General features: G+C 52.8%; 1 protein-coding gene across 3 annotated transcripts in view; it reads left to right on the top strand.

The window, feature by feature from the left end:
* The first annotated feature begins 3,271 nt into the window (after window positions 1–3,271).
* The window catches only part of ADA (adenosine deaminase), a 32,483-nt gene continuing 13,596 nt past the window's right edge, over window positions 3,272–22,158 (top strand). For 2 of the 3 annotated variants that reach the window (XM_003253610.4, XM_012511825.2), the window contains exons 1-2: window positions 3,278–3,456; window positions 18,622–18,683. In XM_003253610.4, coding sequence (XP_003253658.1) covers window positions 3,424–3,456; window positions 18,622–18,683 — 95 coding nt within the window. In that variant the 5' untranslated portion in view covers window positions 3,278–3,423. Of the gene's footprint in view, window positions 3,457–18,621; window positions 18,684–22,158 lie in introns of all 3 variants that reach the window. The other variant, XM_030825588.1, reaches the window with a different exon arrangement.

The following is a 22,158-nucleotide window of genomic DNA, read 5'->3' on the forward strand; positions in this document are numbered from 1 at the left end:
TGCAATGTGAAGAATTGCAAATAATTTGTGTCACCCTTAAGCAACCAGCAACTCATCTAGGTTGACTGGCATTTCAGCAATGTAGTGGGAAGTGGTGGGACTGATGTTGAAGAGGAACTTGAATGTCATGAGAGGCTGGGGAGGTAATAAGGTGGGGAGTGAAGTTTCTCGAGTCAGATTCAGATTTAAACCCCAGTTTTGCCACTTACAACCCATGAGCCAAGCAGGCTGTCTCTCTATCTGAACCTCAGTGTCCTCATCTGTAAAATGAGGAGAACACCTCCTACATCTGAGGATGACTGTAAAGATGAAATGGGATGGTGCTTATAAAGTGCTTCCCAGTGTACCTGGCTCCAAACCTGTCTCAGTAAATGGCAGTCCCTATTATTGAACCCGAGTAACACAGAGAGCCAAGAAAGGATCTTACAAAAAACTCCCCTGGCTTTGACAATGTACAAGACCCACTGATAGGGTTTGGCTTTGTGTCTTCACCCAAATCTCATCTAGTAGCTCCCATAATTCCTACATGTTGTGGGAGAGACTCGGTGGGAGATAATTGAATCATGGAGGATGGTCTTTCCCATGCTGTTCTTGTGATAGTAAATAAGTCTCACAAGATCTGATGGTTTTAAAAATGGGAGTTTCCTACAGGAGCTCTCTCTTTGCCTACTGCCATCCATGTAAGACGTGACTTGCTCCTCCTTTGCCTTCCACCATGATTGCAAGGCCTCCCTAACTGTAAGCCCATTAAAGCCTCTTTCTTTTGAAAATTACCCAGTCTCAGGTATGTCTTTTTTTTTTTTCTTGAGATGGAGTTTCGCTCTTGTTGCCCAGGCTGGAATGCAATGGTGCAATCTTGGCTCACCACAACCTCCACCTCCCGGGTTCAAGCAATTCTCCTGCCTCAGCCTCCTGAGTAGCTGGGATTACAGGCATACGCCACCACACCTGGCTAATTTTGTATTTTTTTTTTTTAGTAGAGATGGGGTTTCACCATGTTGGTCAGGCTGGTCTCAAACTCCTGATCTCAGGTGATCCTCCTGCCTCAGCCTCCCAAAGTCCTGGGATTACAGGCATGAGCCACCGTGCCCAGGCTCGGGTATGTCTTTATCAGCAGCATGAAAATAATGGACTAATACAGCCACCCTCTCCCTCGCTCCCACATACAACCAAACCCCAAATTCAGCTGATTTTACATGTGAAATGCAGCTTGAATATGAGTTTCTCCACTTCCCCCACTGATATCACCATGCCCTACCCAGACCATGGCAGTTGCCTCCTTCCTGGTATCCTGTCCTCCCTCACCCCCACTGGCCCCCTGTAATGCCCTCCCCTCACAGCAGGGAGCCCAGGCTTCTCAAAGTGCCCTGTGGGTGCGAGCCACCTGGGGGGTCCTGTTTGTATAAAATACAGATTCTAGTTCAGTAGGTCTGGGATGCGGTCTGAAAGTCTGCATTTCTAGTCAGCTCCCACTGTGGGTACTGATGATTCCTGGATCACACTTTCAGTAGCTGGAGAATATTTTTTCCAAATAAAAGGGCGATTTTGTCTCGCCTCCACTTAAAACACTCCACTGACTTCCTAGCAATCCCACACCATCACTGGGTCCCACAGCCCTGGCAGGATTCAGCTCCCATCTGACCTTCTAGCCCCTTGCTCTCCACTCTCCCACCCTCTCTTTCCCTCTTGTTTATGGGTTAATTTATTTATGATGAAATGAAATCCACCCCAGTACTGGAACATTATCAATAACCTGTGTGTGGCCAGGCGTAGTGGCTCATGCCTGTAATCATGACTTGGGAGGCTGAGGCGGGTGGATCACCTGAGATCAGGAGTTCGAGACCAGCCTGGCCAAAATGGTGAAACCCCGTCTCTACTAAAAATACAAAAATCAGCAGGGCGCGGTGAGACGCATCTGTAATCCCAGCTACTCTGGAGGCTGAGGCAGAGAATTGCTTAAAATCCAGGAGGCGGAGGTTGCAGTGAGCCAAGATTTCACCACTGCACTCCAGCCTGGGCGACAGAGAAAGAGTCCATCTCAAAAAAAAAAAAAAACAAAACCCAAAAAAACAAAAAACAAAAATTAGCCAGGCGTGGTTGTGGGCGCCTATAACCCCAGCTACTCGGGAGGCTGAGACAGGAAAATCGCTTGAAACGCTGGGGGGGTGGGGGTGGGGGTGGGAGGGAGGCCAGAGGGGCAGAGGTTGCAGTGAGCCCATATCGCGCCACTTCACTGCAGCCTCCGCGAAAGAGCAAAACTCCGTCTCAATCAATCAATCAATCAATCAATCAATAACCTGTACCCGGGTGTTATTTCCCTCCGTCCTTACCTCCTCCCAGCTCCTTCCCATTCACCTGAGATAACCACTCTTCACGTATCTATGCTCATCTTTCCCTTGCTTTAAATTTTTTCCACCGATGCACGTGTCTAAACATACATACTTTTGGTTTTGCTTTTACACATTCTAAAAGTTGCACCATTGTATGCAGTTTGCCGCAACTTAGTTTTTTCACTCAACATTGTTTCTGAGACATTGTTTCTGTTGTTGTCTGGCTGAAGTTCATTCCGTTTCACTGCTGTCTAACGTTTCATGGCGTGAATATTCCGGTTTATTTGCCCACTAGCACGTGGAGGGGCATTTGAGGGTGTTTCCAATGTTCCTGTTATTCGGAATAGCGCTGGTGTGAACATTCTGCACAGGTCTCTGGCTGCGCCTGGGCGGGTTTCTTAAAGGTGAATGCCCAGGAGGGGATTGTCTGTGTTCTCCCTCCCTCCGAGCTCCAGCCTTCCTCGCCTCCTTTCACTCCCAGCTCCCTGGAGTCTCTCACGTAGAATGTCCTCTCCACCTCCACCCACCCCTGGTGAACTCCTGCAGGTTCTGCAGGCCACGGCTGGCCCCCCTCGAAAGTTCCTTAACTATACAATTATGGTGTGTGTTTCTGCGACGAGCGTCCGTCTATCCGGTGGAACGCACGCCGCTCGAGGCTTGCGATGCTCCCGGGGTCCCCGCTTCTAGCTCGGGCCTGGCGCACAGCAGCACCCAGACTGCAGGGGGACGCTTGAAAGTTGCTGGAGGAGCCGGGGGGAAGGCAGCGCCCAGCGAGGCGGCCGGAGCGCGCGCCCACAGGTGGGTCCGGTAGGGAGCCGCGGGGCCGTAGTTTTCGGGTCGGCGGGCGAGGTCGCCGGGTCCAGAATTCCAGGAAATGCGCGATCCAGGCCGGCGGGCGGGGCGGGGGCTCCGGCGAGGGGGCGGGCCCCGGGAACGGCGGCGGGCGGGGCGGGAGGCGGGGCCCGGCCCCGTTAAGAAGAGCGTGGCCGGCCGTGGCCACCGCTGCCCCCAGGGAAAGCCGAGCGGCCACTTAGCCGGCAGAGACCCACCGAGCGTCGGCGGAGGGAGCAGCGCCGGGGCGCACAAGGGCACCATGGCCCAGACGCCCGCCTTCGACAAGCCCAAAGTGAGCGCGCGCGGGGGCTCCGGGGACGGGGGTCCAGCGCCCGGGCGGCCCGAGGGGCTTAGCGGGGCCCAGCCCGGGGCGTCCGAACCCTGGGAACGAACGGGGGCTCCTGCAGGCGCGTTATTCCTTCGGCTTAGGCCGTGGCTTGCTTGCGGGCTAATCAGGGACAATGGGGCAGAGAAGGTCCAGAACCCGGAGGCCTCCAGAGTCTGCTTCTGCCCCTGACTTGACCCCTCTGGGTCTCAGTTTCGCTGTCTGTCAAGTGGGCATCCTAGCACGGTTGAGCGCTGTGTGGGCCTGGGCAGGGGCTTGAGGTCTCTGAAGCTCAGCTGTATGATCAGGCCCGATGTCTACGCCGGTTAGGCACCTAGTGCTGTGCCCGGCGCCTACTGAGTGCTCAGTGAATGGAAGCAGCTTTGTACGCCAGCGTTATGGTGGTGAGCGCCAAGGAGCCCAGGTTTGTGGATGCGCCCCGGGGAAGAACCGTGAGCCCTGCCAGAAAGGGGAGGGAGGGGAGCAGAGCACTCCCCTTCCCCCGCACGGGAGGAACAGGAGCTAGGTAGGCCCTGGGTTTGGGGCCCTAGCAGGGTTCACTCGAGGCCAAGCCATGGCCACTGGCCCCAGGGGAGAATCCTCTTGTCTCCGCCCACCAGCTGTGGCGTCTTGGGACTGGTGGGGTCAGGGAGGGTCCGGACCCCCTTGGCCTGTCTCAGAGTCGGAGAGGAGGGGCCCAGGAGTCTGCCAAGCAGGGTGAGTCAGCCAGTAGGGTGTGAGAGTGGTTGGGGAAGGAGTCAGCTGCAATCAGCCTCAACTTACCCTTCTAAGAAATAGGTGTGAGTGGCCCAGCAGGTTGGCTCACGCCTGTAATCCCAGCACTTTGGGAGGCTGAGGCGGGAGGATCACTTGAGTCCAGGAGTTTGAGGCTAGCCTGGACAACATAACTAGACCCCTCTCTCCAAAAAATAAAAAAAGTTAGGGGAAGTGTGTGTGGTGGTGCACTCCCGCAGTCCCAACTACTCAGGAGGCTGAGGCAGGAGGATCGCTGGAGCCCAGGAGGTCGAGGCTGCAGTGAGCTGTGATGGTGCCACTGCACTTCAGCCTGGGAGACAGAGTGAGACCCTGTCTCAAAAAAAAAAAAAAGAAAAGAAAAAAAAAGAAATAAGTATGAATGATGATGACAGATATCACAAAAGTGCTGGTGAGAATCTAGTGAGTGTGCATGGGTTAGTGTGAAGGAGACAGGCTGTGGGTGGGAGAGCCCACCTACCTTCTGAGGAGGGTGAGGCCTGGCCCCCACTACTGATGCCCCCAGCCCAGGGAAAATGCTCAGCTACTCCTGTTCAGAAGCTGGGAGCACTGAGGTGCTGTACAAGCCCTCCCGCCCCCAGCCCTGCCTCCTTCACATCTTACTGGAGCCAGGGGGCCCATGATTGGTGCCTCTCCTTTGCAGTCTTTTTGTTAAATGCTCTGGGCTCCCTCTGCCCTTGGGCTGGGGACCCACTGTACCCTGATGTGAATCCTATGGCAGTAGCAAAGCTCCTTGATTGGCCGCGTGCGGTGGCTCACGCCTGTAATCCCAGCACTTTGGGAGGTGGAGGCAGGCGGATCATGAGGTCAGGAGAATGAGACCATCCTGGCTAACACGGTGTAACCCCGTCTCTACTAAAAATACAAAAAATTAACTGGGCGTGGTGGTGGGCATCTGTAGTCCCAGCTACACAGGAGGCTGAGGCAGGAGAATGGCATGAACCCGGGAGGCGGAGTTTGCAGTGAGCCAGGGTCTTGCCACTGCACTCCAGCCAGGGCAACAGAGTGAGATTCCGTCTCAAAAAAAAAAAAAAAAAAAGCTTCTTGATTGCGAATGTGTTGGGAGTTATGGAGAGAACAGCAGGGCCCACTTCTAGACACTTGTTGCAGACACCCACTGGATCCTTGCAGTTCTTCTGTAACAGCCCGTCAAGGGAGGGGCTCATATTATTATCCCCATTTTTTGGCCTTGCCCAGTCCTTCCATCTGATTCAAGCTGGCAGATCATTTTCCCTGTTGGGACCTCAGTGTCCACACCTGGAGGATGGAACATCAGCTGCTTATGTGGGTGTCCCGTGTCCTGAGTCCCAAGGCCACGAGGTGATGCTTGAGAGTGAAGGTAGAATGTTACCTGCCATGTTTGAGGCGTGACAAATCTTGTATGATTGTGAGGAGGAACTTGCCCGAGCTGGCAAGAGAAGCGGGAAGGAGTGTGAATCTCAGAGCCACTGTGACCAGAGCCAGCTCCCTGCCCTCTCGTGGGTGGCAGAGATGACAGTTATAGTTATTAGCATTACTAGATGCAGCTTATAGAGTGTTGATGTTTCTGTGCCAGGCACCGTTCTAAACACATTATCTGCATTTTTCATTTAATCCAGGCACAGAAAGGTTAACTAGGCCCAAGATCACACAGCTAGGAAATGTCCAATCTGGGGTTTGAGTCCAAGGGAGGCTGGCTTCAGAATCCCATGCCTCTAACCATCTTTCCTAAACTACCTCTGCAGAAGCCTTTGGGCATAGAGGTGCCAGTGCCCCAGGTGCAAACCTCCTGAGACAGGAGCCTTTGCTGTGTCCTTCAGCTTCTCATACCTGCCACCAGCTGAGGCCTGGGACCTGGTCAGCTAGAAGAAAGCAGAGCAGGGCAGCGCTTTTCAAACTGCACTCAAATGGCCTGACCTTTAATGTTCACACTGTGATTCTGTGTGGGTCCGGGTGGGGCCTGCGATGCTGCACTGCTGACCGGCTCCCGGGAAATGCTAATGTCAACGATCCAGGAACACACTTTGCTTAGCAAGGCCCTAGGCAGCTGCCTTCTGTTGTGCGGGATCCCTATTGACTCCAATGGAGATAGCACCAGGTTCAAGAGGCTACCTTCTTTGGAAGAGGTAGCAAACAAGATATGGGGTTTTACTGGGGGCTTACACACAGGGAAGAGAGTCCAGTGGCGGCAGGCTGAGCAGAAGAACCGCAACCACTGGCAAATCATTGCAGTTTATATAGCATTTTCATTTAACACCTTCCCCCAACCACCTCCACCTAGTAACCTTCATTTAACCCAAAACAAAGGGCCTCGGTCCCTATACCCCTATATGGTCAGTGTCCCATGGGAATGGGGTGGGGCTCAGATGTTCCTCATAGATAAGGAAGGGATCTCCAGGTTGGCCACTCCTGGATTCCTTCTCTCAGAACTCTGAACACACATTCAAATGTGCCTGCCACGCAGGGTCATTGTCAGGGGATGCCCAAGTCAAGTTTTCCCTGTCGGGTGTACCTCCCATACCCCCACCTGGTTTGACTGAACACCTGCTGGGCACTGGAGGAAGTGGAAAGCGGGGTTGGAGGGGTGGCCCTTATCAGCCTATGTTCACAGGTGGCACCAGGCACTCAGGCATTCTGCATCCTGGAGGCCAGTGCTGATCACATGCCTGTTGTTATAATAATCATAACAATGGCTGTCCTTGAAGTGGTCCTGGGTACCAGGTGCCTTCAGTGACTTTTTTTTTTTTTTTTTTGCCAGAATCTCACTGTATCGCCCAAGCTGGAGTGCAGTGGCAAGATTTTGGGTCACTGCAACCTCCTGCCTCAGCCTCCCAAGTAGCTGGGACTACAGGCATGCACCACAGAGTCTCACTCTATTGCCCAGGCTGGAGTGCAGTGGTGTGATCCTGGCTCACTACAACCTCCACCTCCCGAGTTCAAGCCATTCTTCTGCCTCAGCCTCCGGAGTAGCTGGGATTACAGGCGTCCGCCACCACACCCGGCTAATTTTTGTATTTTTAGTAAAGACAGGGTTTCACCATGTTAGCCAGCTGGTCTTGAACTCCTGATCTCAGGTGATCCTCCCACCTCGGCTTCCCAAAGTGCTGGGATTACAGGTGTGAGCCACTGTGCCCGGCGAGTGGAATCCTCTGGATGACTTGTCAAGGCATGGGTCTTCATCCCCATTTACAGATGAAGAAACTGAGGCTTAGAGAGTGGAGGGACTTGCCAGGGCTACACAAAATCTGAGAGCCTTGAAGCTGTAGACTGGCGAGTGAACCGGTACAGGCTGGGACAGCAGTTTCTTTCTTTTTTTCTTTTTTTTTTTTTTTTTTAGACAGAGTTTCGCTCTTGTTGCCCAGGCTGGAGTGCAACAGCACGATCTTGGCTCACTGCAACCTCTGCCTCCCAGGTTCAAGTGATTCTTCTGCCTCAGCCTCCCGAGTAGCTGGAATTACAGGCATGCACCACCATGCCCGGCTAATTTTTTGTATTTTTAGTAGAGACGGGGTTTCTCCTTGTTGGCCAGGCTGGTCTCGAACTCCTGATCTCAGGTGATCCGCCCACCTCGGCCTCCCAAAGTGCTGAGATTACAGGCGTGAGCCACTGCACCCCGCCAAGGGACAGCAGTTTCTAAACTGTCCCTCTCTGATGCAGAGGGGAATTGGGGCTAAATCAGCAATGTGCCTTTTCTGTCTCATATTTAAATGTCTACTCTGCACGAGGCACTGTCCTGCTTTGCATACAGTGACTCATTTAATGTTTATGTCAGCCCTCTGAGGAAGGTCCTGTCCTATTATTAACTTCACTTATTATGAGGAAACCGAGACTCAGAGAGGGGAGGGAACTTGCCAAAGTCACACAGCCAGCAAGCAGCAGATCTAGACTGGAACCCAGATCTGCCTGCACTCAAGTAGAAGTTGTTCATTGCTTTGCTCATTTGCCAATCCCACCTTATGCAAAAAAAGGGGGGCAGTGTGGGGGGAAGAGTTAGAATCGGGGTGGCAGTGTGGGCCAGTGCGTTAGCCCCGGGCTTCAGATGTACTGGGGTTGAATTTCTGCCTGCTGCTTAGCAGCTAGGGCACCTCAGGTAGACAACTCCTGAACCTCAGCTTCCCCCTCTGTAAAATGGGGTGACAAAACCAAGATCTTGGGGTTCTTGGGGAAACTGACATGCTGATTGGTTTTTGTACAGTGCCTGGCTGGTAACAGCAGGCCCTCAGGGGTGTGTTTCCTTCCTGGGGACTGGAGTGGGGGTTGCAGTAGACTCTGGGAGGCCTCTCCAGCTGCGGAATCTCCCTCCACTCTCCTCCCTCCTCCTTTTTGTCTTCCTGACACAAAACCCACCAGCTGCACTTCTTTGGGCTTCAGTGGCTTTCAGTTACCAGAGCCACCTGTTAAAACAAAAATGTCCCTAGGAAGAGCCTGCCTTACCCATTTTCACTCACATGGCAGTTGGTGGGGGAGGGGAGCAAAGGAGACTGAGTTTCATTGAAGCCTTTTGCTTCAGAGGAGGAAGGGAGGATCAGAGAGAGGAAGTGGTCTGTGGTCACACAGGGAGGCAGGGGAGGCCAGGCAGCTTCCCAATCCTGCACTCAACCTCTGGGTGGACTTGACCTGGGTGGCTGGGGGCCCTGTGATCCAGGAGAGACTTGTCCACCTGCTCAGGTGTCTTGAAGGGGTCCCTATGGTACCCCCTGGGGTGGGGCAAGGGAGTAGGACCATGGTCTGGGTGGGGTGGTGGAGAAGAGCAGGCTGTGGGGGCAGAGTGAGGTTGGAATCTGTATTTACCCAAAGTGTTGGGGGTAGGCTTGCCCTCAGCCCTTAGTGTTCTCAGGCCCCAGAGCAGTTGTTGGGATAACCTCTGCACTCCTAGTGACCAGGGAGCTAGAACAGCCAGGAATTTGAACTTGGACACCAGCCGGGGTCAGGCTGTCTGGGTCTGAGTCCTGATTTCCCACTTTCCAGCTAGAGGAGCTTGAATGAGTCATTTAACTTCACGGTGCCTCAGTTTCCCCTCTCTAAAATGAGAATTATACCCATACCCACCTCTCAAACACCAAGTGCAGGCCTGGCTCAGAGCAGGTGCTACAGCAATAGCTGCCATTGGTCAGCATCATCATCATGGTTGGTAATGGTCCTGCTTGGACTTTTGAGACAGAGTCTCACTCTGTCGCCCAGGCTGGAGTGCAGTGGTGCAATCTCGGCTCACTACAACCTCTGCCTCCCAGGTTCAAGCGATTCTTCTGCCTCAGTCTCCCAAGTAGTTGGGATTACAGGTGTGCACCACCACGCCTGACTAATTTTTGTGTTTTTAGTAGGGACAGGGTTTCACCATGTTGGCCATAACAATGGCTGTCCTCAAAGTAGTCCTGGGTACCAGGTGCCTTCAGTGACTTTTTTTTTTTTTTTTTTTTTTTGAGCTGGAGTCTCACTCTGTCACCCAAGCTGGAGTGCAGTGGCACGATTTTGGCTCACAACCTCTGCCTCCTGGGTTCATGCGATCCTCCTGCCTCAGCCTCCTGAGTAGCTGGGACTTGGGATCCACTTGCCCTCGCTGGTCCTCCCTTCCACCTCTGTGAAGAGGAGGTCTCAAACTCCTGGCCTCAAGTGATCCACCCGCCTCAGCCTCCCAAAGTGCTGGGATTTCAAGAGTGAGCCACCGCACCTGGCCCCTGTTTAGATGTTAGCATCAGTGACCCAGCACCTTGCTATGTGGTATGAAGGAAGCGTGCTGCTCCTAAGACCTCCCGGTTTAGAGTCAAATAGCTTCCTGGCTGTGGTGTGCATTAGACTTTCTAACTCAAGGTCTTCCCACTCTCTGAGCCTCAGTCTTGTTGCCTTTAAAACGAGTTTAAGTGTGCTGAGTCCCTATGCTGTGGCTCCACAGGAATTTCCCCAGGTGGAAGACACACCTTGCCTCCTGTGAAACCTCTGAGCAGCAGAGCTGTCAGGCCCCGTCAGCAGGAGACACTGTGGGGACTGCTCAGTCCCTTCCACTGTGTATCTCGGAGCTGGCGGAGCCTAGACGAGGCTGAGCATAGAGGGCTACCTGGAGGAAGTGGAGCTGAAACAGTTTATCAGCCCAGGGCTGCTCTGTCTCCTGGCCTCACACTAAAAGTCAGTTGAGAGGCCACAGTGGCATAAGTCACTGACCCTGGCACTGCCCAGCTCATCACCAAAAGCAGGGCTAGGGAGGGAGGGGACATTCGGCTGGCAGTGGGCACCTGTGGCTCATCTGGGTTCTGGCCACGGTGCTCAGGTTCTGTGAGCTGACCAGGCAGCCCTGGCTCCTCTGGCCCTGTGTGGGTTCTGCCAGGTCCCATGGGGGCAGGTCAGCCCCTTTGTTGTTGCAGGGAGAACACCCAGCATTGCTGACATGGGACAGGGAGACGAGGAAATAACGGTGCGGTCATTGAACACATAGAGAGCACCAGGTGCTGTGCGAGGTGCTGAGGACATGACATGATGACACAGACAAGGTCCCCCCTCTCAGCAAATGGCTCATGAGGGAGACAGACATGTTACATACATGAACCCGAGAAGTCAGATGAAAACAAAACAGAGCGATGTGTTTGGGAGGCGAACCCAGCTGCTGGAGGGTGAGCAGGGCCGTCTACCTCCAAGGCAAACCCAGTCAGATTAGTTGTCCCCAAGGCTCGCCAGGGAGAACTAATCTGACTGGGTTTGCCTTGGAGGTAGACGGCCGTGCTCGCCCTCCAGCAGTTGGGAACATGGAAACATGAGTCAGATCTGGGAGTATCTGGCCCAGGAGTCCAAGACTTGGGTCCTCATGGTAGCTCTGCCACCGACACACTGAGTGACCTTGGGTAAGTGAACCCACCGCCCTGGACCTCTCTGGCACGCATCTCTTGAGAGCAGGGACTTAGTGCATTTCCCGAGGGCCTCCACGGTGCCTGGCACATAGTGGGGCTTAGTAAATATTTGTTGGTAACTGAGGATGCTTCCTGTTCACATCAGCGCTGGGAGGATTTCCTGCTGTTCGGACAGATGCTGGGCTGGCTGTGAGTCAGCCTTGCAGAGAGCAAAGGCAGTGGGAAGGGGCGTGAGATTCCCCTCTGGAGAGGTCAGGAGGCCAGGTACGGTCTCGGCATGAGTGCCAGGGAGAGGGTGTGGCCTGTGGGCAGGGCTTGGGCTGAGGCAGAGGGACTTGAGTTCCACCCCAGCTCTACCACCATCAATTTGTATAACCCTGCACAGGCCACTGAATTTCTCCGGGCTTAGCCTGGCAAGTCCATTTCCCCATCTGTAACATGGGCCGATATGTACATTGCCTAGGGATTAAGATTAAATGAGATAAAGGGTCTGAAAACAGTAGGTAGCTGCTTTATCATTATTATTATTTCTGTATTATTGATGTCTGAGGCTTGGCCCACAGAGGCAGTACAGTAGAGTGGTTAGGAGCTCAAGAATCAGACGAGGGTTCAAATTCTGACTCCATCGCTGACTGTTTTGGGGTACTTCTTTGAACCTCAGTTTCTTCATCAGTAAAATGGGAGTGAACTCTCTACCTTGCTGGTTGTAAGGATGAAATAAGATAATGCATATAGATGGTCTAGCACATAGTAGATACTCAAAAGTTCGAGGCCACTGCTGACCCTTTTCCCTGAAAGGGGACAGGAAAGCGGGGTCCCCATCCCATTGTCATTGTCATCTGCAATAGGCTGACAGACTTCCCATGGTGTGTGGCAGTTTTCTAGAAAATTCAGTAGGAGGCCTGCCTGAGCTTGAGCCACCTGTGGAGGTGGCTTCCTGCCTCTGCTCCACACCTGGGCCTCTTCTCAGGCAGCCGTGAGAAGGGATGAGTGCCACTGGTCATGGTGGGCAGCTGGCTCTGCTTTCCCCCTTCCCAGAGGCGCTCCTGCCTCCTGCCCGGCTCCCTGAACCCCCAGCTTCTGCACCCCGGCACCGTCTGGCTCCTGCTCCACTGAGCACCCACTGTCTCTGATGCTGCCTTGAGTACTTCCGTATGTTATTCAAATCCCAATCAGATCTTCCCTCCAGCAGTAGCTGGTCTTCTGTTCTGGCTTCCTGCCATCCTGTCCTCCGCACAGCAGCCGGGAAAGGTTTTTTTAAAGGGGACTCTCCGATTTAACACACTTGGGTGGAAAACCCTTTGCTTCGGCCTCTGCAATCTCCCTGCCCCCTCTCCACTTTGCCCTGGCCTCATTTCTCACCACTAACCTCACTCTGCACTCTCGCCAACTCCCCGCCCGCTTCCTGATTCAGACACTAAGCACACGCAGCTCCCCTTCCTGGAGCCATTCTCCCTCTCCTTCCTTCTTTCTTCTCCCTGGCGAACTCCTTCTTTAAGTGATCTTTTCCCAACACACTTTCTAAATTGCCCCCACCCCGGTGTGATTTTTCTTTATCTCATAGCACTTGGTTCTGCTTCTTATCACAGTTTGCAAAGCTGAGTTCAGAAAGGTGTGTTTGCTCATTCTCAGGCAGGAGAGGCTACCTTGTGCTGCTGCGGTAACAAACAGCCCCCAGGTCTGAGGGGCCTGCAGAGACCCAAGTTGACCTCATACTGCTTGTCCCTCCGGGGCCTCCAGTGAGGTTTAGGCTCCTTGGATCACTCAGGGCCCCAGGCAGATGGGAAGATTCCACTCTGAACATTGCCAATTGTTGTGCCAGAGTAAAGCAGAGCTGGGAGGTGGGCTCTTGAATTGGCATTTAAATACTTTTGCCAGGTGGGGTAAGGCAGCTCACGCCTGTAATCCTAACACTTTGGGAGGCCTAGGTGGGTGGATCACCTGAGGTCAGGAGTTCAAAACCAGCCTGGCCAACATGGTGAAACACTGTCTCTACTAAAAGTACAAAAATTAGCCGGGCATGGTGGCGGGCGCCTGTAGTCCCAGCTACTTGGGAGGCTGAGGCACGAGAATCCCTTGAACCTCGGAGGCAGAGGCTGCGATGAGCTGAGATCTTGCTGCTGCACTCCAGCCTGGGCAACAGAGCCAGACTCCATCTCAAAAAACAACAACAACAACAACAAAAAACCCAAGTAAATAAATAAATACTTTAGCCAAAAGTAGCCATGCAGACCTCCCCCCACCAGTCCCACCCACAGGGGGATGTGACTACTGCCCCCATTCACTGCCTGATCCTCCTGTTCTCAGGAGCTCCAAGGCCAGGCCTGGTTTGACCTTCTGACTTCCTCCTACCTTCCCAGTAACCTCATGCAACTCCTTTCGCTCAGCCTCAATCATCCCCATGAGTGTTTAAACTTGCCCAAGACATTCCCCTTTGAAAAAGCCTGCCATTCTCTTGACCCACATGCACATCCTGCCCCCTCCAAGGCCGCTAGTTCCTTTAGGGGCAAAATTGTGAAAGAGTAGTCTAAACCTGCTTCCTCTTCTTACCTCCACTTCTTTCTTACCTTATTCCCATGCGGATTCTACCCTCACTCAGGCCTCTAGAACGGTTCCTCTAGGGCAGTGGTTCCTAATCTTGACTACAGGTTTTTAAAAAAAAATCCTCCACCTGGGCCTGCCACGAAGGATTTTTCTTTAATTGACCTCAGATGGGGCTGAGGCCTTGGGAACTGGCCAGAACTTCCCGTGCTCCTAACTTGCAGCCGGGGTTGAGAACTACTCCTCTGAAGCCCCCAGTGCCTGCACTTTTAGCCCGACGGACATGTTTCTGCCCTTCCATCCTGTGACCTCCAGCAGGGCCTGACCATGTGAGTTTCCTGTGGCTGCGGTGACAAGTTGCCACACCCTGCGTGGCTTCAACCAACAGAAACGTGTGCCCTGGCAGTTCTGGGGGCCAGAAGTCCAACATCAAGATATCATCAGAGCCACATGCCCTCTGAAGGCTCTCGGGGGAATCCACTCCTTGCCTCTTCTGGCTGCTGGCGACTCCAGGCATTCCTTGGCTTGTGGCCGCATCATTCCAGTCTCTGCGTCTGAGGTCACGTTGCTGCTTCCTCTTGTGTGTGTTTCTCTTAAAGCTCTCTGCTTCTGTCTTATAAGGATACATGTGATTGCATCTAGGGCCCAACCAGATAATCCAGGATAAACTCTTCCTGTCAAGATGTTTAATAATCACACTTTGCCATATAAGGTAATTTTTTTTTTTTTTGAGATGGAGTTTTGCACTTTCACCCAGGTTGGAGTGAATTGACGTAATCTCGGCTCACTGGAATCTCCGCCCCTCAGGTTCAAGCAATTCTCCTGCCTCAGCCTCCGGAGTAGCTGGGATTATAGGTACCCACCACCATGCCCAGTTAACTTTTGTATTTTTAGTAGACACAGGGTTTCACCATGTTGGCCAGGCTGGCCTCGAACTCTTGACCTCAGGTGATCCACCCGCCATAAGGTAATATTTCTTTTTTGAGAGGGAGTCTTGCTCTGTTGCCCAGGCTGGAGTGCAGTGGCTCAATCTCTGCTCACTGCAACCTCCGCCTCCCAGGTTCAAATGATTCTCCTACCTCAGCCTCCTGAGTAGCTGGGACTACAGGTGCATGCCACCATGCCTGGCTGATTTTTGTATTTTTAATAGAGAGGGGATTTCACCATGTTGGCCAGGCTGGTCTTGAACTCCTAACCTCAAGTGATCCACCCACGTCAGCCTCCCAAAGTGTTGGGATTACAGGCACGAGCCACCGTGCCCGACCCATATAAGGTAATATTTACAGGTTCTGGGGATTAGGATTAGCATGTAGACAGCTTTGTGGGGGCCACCATTCAGCCCACTATGCTAACCCTGTGAACCGTTGCTTGCTCCTCCTTGACATCTGATGGCCCAGCCCTCTGCATACCACACACCCTCCCACCTCTCTGGCCACGGTTCTGTAGGCTCAGCCTCCTCCGTAAAGCCACTAAGTGCTTGCACTGGTCAAAGCTTCATCCTAGGCCTTTTCCTTACCTCCCTTGATGTTCTCTCCCTAGGTGAGCTCCTTCAAGCCCACAGCTTCTGCACTCACCCACACTCCTACCTACATTCCCAGCTTGGGCTTCTCAGGCCAGCTCTAGATTTTTGTATCCCATTGGCTTCCTCCATTTACCTTTGGATATCTCAAAGGCATCTCCAGTTGGCTGGGTATGGTGGTTCACACCTGTAACCCCAGCACTTTGGGAGGCCAAGGTGGGCAGATCACTTGAGGTCAGGAGTTCAAGACCAGCCTGGCCAATATGGTGAAACCCCATCTCTACTAAAAATACAAAAATTAGCTGGGCATGGTGGTGGGTGCTTGTAGTCCCAACTACTCGGGAGGCTGAGGCAGGAGAATCACTTGAACCCGGGAGGTAGAGGTTGCCGTGAGCCGAGCTGGAGCCACTGCACTCCAGCCTGGGCAACAGAGCGAAACTCTGTCTTAAAAAAACAAAAAACAAAAGGCGTCTCCAGTTTAACATAACTAAGACCAAACCAGTCATGCCTCCCTCCCCCGCATCCTCCCTCCTGGAGGGAGCTCAGGACTTGGTCTTCTCTTCCAGAGTTCTCTGTCTCACACTGCAGGAATTGCTCCTCACCCAGGCCTAACCTGGAGTGTGAGCCTTGGCATCTCTTTCTATCCACCTGTTTTTCCTCTATGCACCTCACAACCCTGGTCCAAGCCACCGTCATCTTTCAAATGGTTGCAGTAGCCTCTAACTGGCTTGGGGTGAGCCATCCTCTTTCTCTAACCAGCTGCCAACCCTGCAATGGCTTCTGTGTGCTTTCCAGATAAAGCCTGACTCCTCATGGCCCGCAGAGCCCTGCCTGGGTGGTCCTGTCCTGCAGCCTCTCCAGTACCATGAACCCTGCCTTCTCTGAACCTCTATTTAATCCCTTTCATACACCCCTTTTTCTCCTGCCATGGGGCCTTGCACATGCTGTTCCCTCTGCCTGGAATTTTCTTCCCGCCTCCCTCCGCACCCCTGCCTTGCGTTGCAGGTTCCTCTCTATCCTCTAGCTTTTCGCTCAGGCTCATTGTTGGCCCTCTAGATGTGTTCACTTCTGTTGTTTGTTACCCTCTGTCATAGGACTGTGTTTGTACTTCCCAAGGAGTCGTCTTGGTTTGTGACTGTACATTTTCCCATGTGACATTTGCTTAATGCCTCTCCCACTCTGGGGCCTGTACAAGCCCTAGGAACAGGACTTGGACCCTTCTGTTTAACTCTACAATCTACCATCCAGCAGGAGCCCAGGCCTTCCTTGACTTCCGGGTTCAGGTGATTCTCCTGTCTCAGCCTCCCAAGTAGCTGGGATTACAGGTGTGTACCACCACACCCAGCTAATTTTTTGTATTTTTAGTAGAGATGGGGTTTCACCATGTTGGCCAGGCTGGTCTCAAACTCCTGGCCTCAGGTGATCCACCCACCTCGGCCTCCCAAAGCGGTTGGGTTACAGGCGTGAGCCCCCATGCCCAGCCTTCATTGACTTTTAGTTGACAACTATTTAGCATTCGCTGTGTGCCAAGAACTCCCTGCATACTAATACAGTTAACCCTCACGAAGCCTAGAAGGAAGGGCTGTCATTCTCCCCATTTAACAGATGAGGATGTCGAGGCACAGGAAGTGAAGTGACTTTCTCAGGGTCAAGCAGGGAGTGAGCGGAGGAGCCAAGATTCCAGTTCTAACCGCATGATGCTCTATACAGTGCGACTCCAGCTCTCTGGCTGGGCCCTCTCCATAGCCCTGTGAGGGTTAAGGATAGAAAACAGGCTCAGAGAGGTGAGGTCCCTTGCTTGAGGTCACACAGCTGGTTGGCCGTTCCCTGGGCTATAAGCTTCAGTATTCCCAATGCTGAGCATATTTTGAGAACCCAAGAAACAAACATTTGGCTGGGTGGGAACTGAACTCATTTTGTCAGGGAATTCAACAACTAAGTTGGCCCTGAGACTGGGTGTGAAGACCACTCTGTCTCTTGCCAGCTGGATGACCTCAGGAGAGATCTGATGACTCTGAGGTCCTGCTGATGGGACCTCTGGTGTCTCTGTTCCCTGCTGGCCTCCCATGGGCCTGGGTTGGGTTTCCTCTGCAGGAGGCAGCTCATGTATGTGCTCCTAGACGCCCTTGGGCCAGCAGCTCCTTGGCTGTTCCTTCCTGAGCCAGGGCAGCCAACTTTCTTATCCAGCTCTCCATGCTCCCCACCCCAGCATGAGATGTCAGCTGAGAGTTTTCTGGATCTCCCCTTGGCTAGGGGGAAAGCTTCCATCATTTGGAACAGGAACAGCAGGAACAGCAAAGTCCCTTTCCCCACCGTCTCCCACTGCTGGTTGTGCTTCTCCTAACAGCTCGTGGTAAACACCCTGACTGAGTGGCGGGGGCTGTTTCCTCTGGGCTATCCATGTCCACCTACACTGCCCTTTTTCAGCCTTACAATTTTTCTTGGACAGGCATAATAGTCCATTGTTTTTCAGTTGAAGAAACTGAGGCTCAGAGAGGTCAAGTGTCTTGTCTGAGGTCACACAACAGAACTGGGAGTCAAGCCAGATGGGCTACCTCCAAGGACCCTACTCTTAAACTCTGGAGTACTAGAAAGATCTTCTGTTGCTTAATATTGATTCCTGATAGGCTATGCCGGAGTAGCATCTGCTTTTGAAAATGGAGCCTGGGTCGGTTGCGGTGGCACATACCTGTAATCCCAGCACTTTGGGAGGCTGAGGTGGGTGGATCACCTGAGGTCAGGAGTTCGAGACTAGCCTGAGCAACATGGTGAAATCCCATCTCTACTAAAAATACAAAAATTAGCTGGGCGTGGTGGCACCTGCCTATAGTCCCAGCTACTCAGGAGGCTGAGGCACAAGAATTGCTTGAACCCAGGAGGTGGAGGTTGCAGTGAGCGGAGATCGAGTTACTGCACTCCAGCCTGGGAGACAGAGCGAGACTCCATCCATCTCAAAAAAAGAAAAAGAAAATGGATCCTGAATTTTGATATATGCTGTGGCTCTTTCCTAGTTTGGGACATCTGGGTCAATCCCTTTTGTTAAAGTAGTTTATTTAGTTGGCTGAGAGTGGGAGCTGCCTACGTGACCTGGAGCACAAGCTTTGGAATTGGGCTTGGGTTAGAATTCCGCCTCTGCCACTCACCAGCTGCGATTAAGAACAAAGATGCTGGGTTGGGCTCCTGCTTCTATTACTTGCAAGCTGTGTGGCCTTGGATGAGATATTTAACCCCTCTGAACCTCAGTGTCCTCAATTGTGAAAGAGATTGAGATAACAGCTGAACCCATATCCCAGGAGTGGATTAAACGAGATAGTGCAGTACAGAGTTTACTGAAGTGTATGGGGTCAGCAGCCGGCCAGTAAAATGGTGGCTAATGGTTATCATGATTAATGTTAACATTAAGCTCTGAAAGGTCCTTCGCGAACTCATAGGTGTTTGTTCTCTCTCTCCCTTTCTCTCTCTCTTCCCTCTGCCCCCTTGCAGGTAGAACTGCATGTCCACCTAGACGGAGCCATCAAGCCTGAAACCATCTTATACTATGGCAGGTAAGTCCATAGAGAAGAGCCCTCTCTCCCTGGGATTTGAGTGGGGTCCACAGCGCCACCCAGAGGCCCCTGGGGAATTCCAGGGTCACTGTTCCTTCTGTCTCCCTGTGGGAATCAAGCCAGCTCCAGGCCAGAAGTGAGGCTGTAGGGACATGGAGGCCTCAGCACTGAGCTGGAGACCCGCAGACCAACTCCTGAGCTTTCTGGGCCTCTGAGTCTTGTCCTCCTGGTGTCAGGTGAGCCAGGCCTGAGCGTGCTCTCCGCACCCACCCACATACGTGCATGAAGGTAGTTCCCAGGGCTGAATCAGTCTTTTTTTTTTTTTCTTTTGAGATAGAGTCTTGCTCTGTCACCCAGGCTGGAGTGCAGTGGCACGATCTCGGCTCACTGCAAGCTCCGCCTCCCGGGTTCACGCCATTCTCCTGCCTCAGCCTCCCGAGTAGCTGGGATTACAAGCACATGCCACCACGTCCAGCTAATTTTTGTATTTTTAGCAGAGATGGGGTTTCACCATGTTGGCCAGGCTGGTCTCGAACTCCTGACCTCAAGTGATCCACCCAGCTTGGCCTCCCAAAGTGCTGGGATTACAGGCATGAGCCACCGTGCCTGGCTCCTGTCTTTTGACTTAGCTGAGAACCTATAGCAGGTGATGTGCCCACATGAGATGCCAGTACCATTTGTTGAGCATCTCCTAGAGCTGGGCTGGGCTTTATCAGCTCATTGAATTCCTCCATGCTTGGAAGAGGAGGATATGCTCTCTGCATTTTACTGAGGAGGGAATGGGCTCAGACAAGACAGTTGTCCAAGGTCACACAAATTAATAGCAGATCAAGAATTGAACCCAAGGCTCTCTGACCCCTAAGGTTTTACTACATCATCAGGGTCATAACCTGCTAGGAGTCACAGAAAAGTGGCTCCCCCACTCTGGGCCCAAATCTGTGCATCTTCCAAGTGAGAACACACTTCCTGCCTCAGCTCTCAGAGATGCTAGGGGGTCAGAGGGTCCCCCTGTTCCCCAGCGAGGAAGGTTCTTCCCTTCCTACCCAGACCTCAAGGGCTCACAGCAGCTCCTCTCTTAGGACCAGCATTTAAGGGCAGGGACTTTGAAGGCCAGCGGATCTGGATTCAAATCTGGACATATTGTCTCCTGTCTGCAAACTTTGTCTCTATCAACTGAGGCTAAGAACAGGCCCTCCCTAGACAGATGACCTAGGAGATGACCTCTGGATTCAAATCTGGACACATTATCTCCTGTCTGCGAACTTGATCTCTATCAACTGAGGCTAAGAACAGGTCCTCCCTAGAGAGATGACCTAGGTTCCTTGTCCGCCCAGCCCTGCCCCAGCCGACCTGTGTTCCTCGCATGTTTGCACAACACTCATTTTGTCTGGAGCTGAAAGAATTCAGCCTCTCCCTCACAGTCTTGAAATTCAGCTCGGGACCCAAATTTGAACATTTCTGCTCCATAAGCCAGAATCCTGTTATTCAGAGGCCTGCCCCTGTGGAGAGAATGAGGGATCCCTGGGGGGTTGCCCCCAACTCTCGGGAGCATCTCCACCAACTCCCTGAGAGATTTCTGGTTTAAGTCCACTGTTCTCCATCTTTTCGCACTTCCAGGGACCTTTTTCTGCCCCAGGAGGCTGCCATTGATTTAATTCCGTTTAACTGCAAGGCATAAGCATATTAGCATCTCCTGTGTGCCAAACACTTCTTTAAGTGCTTTACCCGGGTTAAGTTATTGAATCCTCACAATTTGTAAGATAGGAACTCTATTGCCGTCATTTACAGATGAGGAGACTGAGCTGTGGTAGGTGGAGTAAGGTGCCCAGTAAGCACAGGGCGGAGGTTTGAACCCAGATAGTCCGCCCCAAGTCCATGGCCCTGGCCATTACCCCCTGTCAGAGGTTTTGGTGAAGTGACGCACGTAAAATGCTTAGTTCAGGGCCTAGCACACATTAATGTGCTCCATAAATGTCACTTAATGATAATATTCTTATTAATTAGAGCTTATGTCTTTAAGTGGAGTGAAGCCTCTTGGCTTATCTCTGCCTGGCCTTTGCCCATGTCAAGCGGCCAACTTGCCAAAAGGCCCCTAATGAGGTTGTTCAGTGGGGCACCAAGATGAGATCGAACCCAGGCACTCATTAAGGGGTCATGGAGGGCTCATCAGCTGCAGCCAGGGACTGGGAGCTCCGGGTGGGGCCAAGAGAAAGGGGAAAGGAGCCGCCGGGAGGGGCACTGGTCTGATTGTCCATTCCTCATACCATCTCTGGGCCTTGGAGATGGCATGCGGCAGGTGCCAGCTGGAGCTTGGCCTGAAGTCAGCAGGCAGGGGACTGGGGAGTTTGTCACACTCAGATATGGGTGTCTGCAAATGCACACAAATATGGGCTAAAAGTGGAAGGAGGAGGGGAGCCCCTGGCTTGAGCCCCGCTAGGCCCAATTCAGTGGCCTTTTTTCCAGCTCTGGGATTCAGGCCTGCCTCATTAACTGTCCTCACCCATTTCTCCTTCCTCCAGTTCACAGGATTCTGGCCTTTTCAGGGGCCTCTCCAGCCTTTTTCTCAGTCTTGTTTATAACCCTGCCAGCTATTTCTACAGAGATTCTGAACCTGGCTGCTCTTTCCTCCGATCACTGCCCTGGTCTGGGCCACCACTGCCCCTCCCTGGTGCTGTGGCCTCCTGATTGGTCTCAGCCATCTACTCTGGCCTTCCTCTCTACGGGCCCCGTAGTGCTGTAGTTGAAGCAAGAGCCTTAACCCATGGTCTTCCCGGCTCATTCCCCACCTTCCCCATCTCATTCAGGGTCGAAGCCAAAGTCCACACATGGGCCTTAAAGTTCTGCAAAGCCTGCATTGCCTCTCTGACCTCTCTAAGGCTCCTTGCTTAGTCCACACTGGATGTTTTTCAAACATGCCAGACCTAGGAAACAAAGAGAGGCTGGGTTACTTGCCCAAGGTCACACAGCCTTTAAGCCACAGAGCTGGGATTCAAACCCAGACCACTGGGCTTCAGAGTCTGCTCTTTCTCGTGACACACAAAGTTTCATTTCTTCCTCTGTGCACCCCTACATGGAAAATATTATCATGTTTTACTGACAAGGGCACCAAGGGCCTTAGAGGGGAGAGCTCCTGCCTGGGATGATGTGATAAATAGGGGTGGGAGATGGACTTGACCTGCAACCCCTGAGCTCATCCTCCCTCCCTCCCTGGGCTCCTGAGGTGGGGCTTCTTGTGGCTGTGTTGCCCACCAAGGCCGGAAGAGTACCAGACAGTGCCCCAGCACAGCAGCTGTGGCTGACCATGGAGTAGGGATCATCTAAGAACATAGCGTGCGTGGTGGCTCAAGCCTGTAATCCCAGCACTTTGGGAGGCCGAGGCGGGTGGATCACCTGAGGTCAGGAGTTCAAGACCAGCATGGCCAACATGGGGAAGCCCTGTGTCTACTAAACATACAACAAATTAGCCAGGCGTGGT

This window comes from Nomascus leucogenys, chromosome 13, assembly GCF_006542625.1.
Source record: "Nomascus leucogenys isolate Asia chromosome 13, Asia_NLE_v1, whole genome shotgun sequence".
Classification (NCBI taxonomy): Eukaryota; Metazoa; Chordata; class Mammalia; order Primates; family Hylobatidae; genus Nomascus; species Nomascus leucogenys.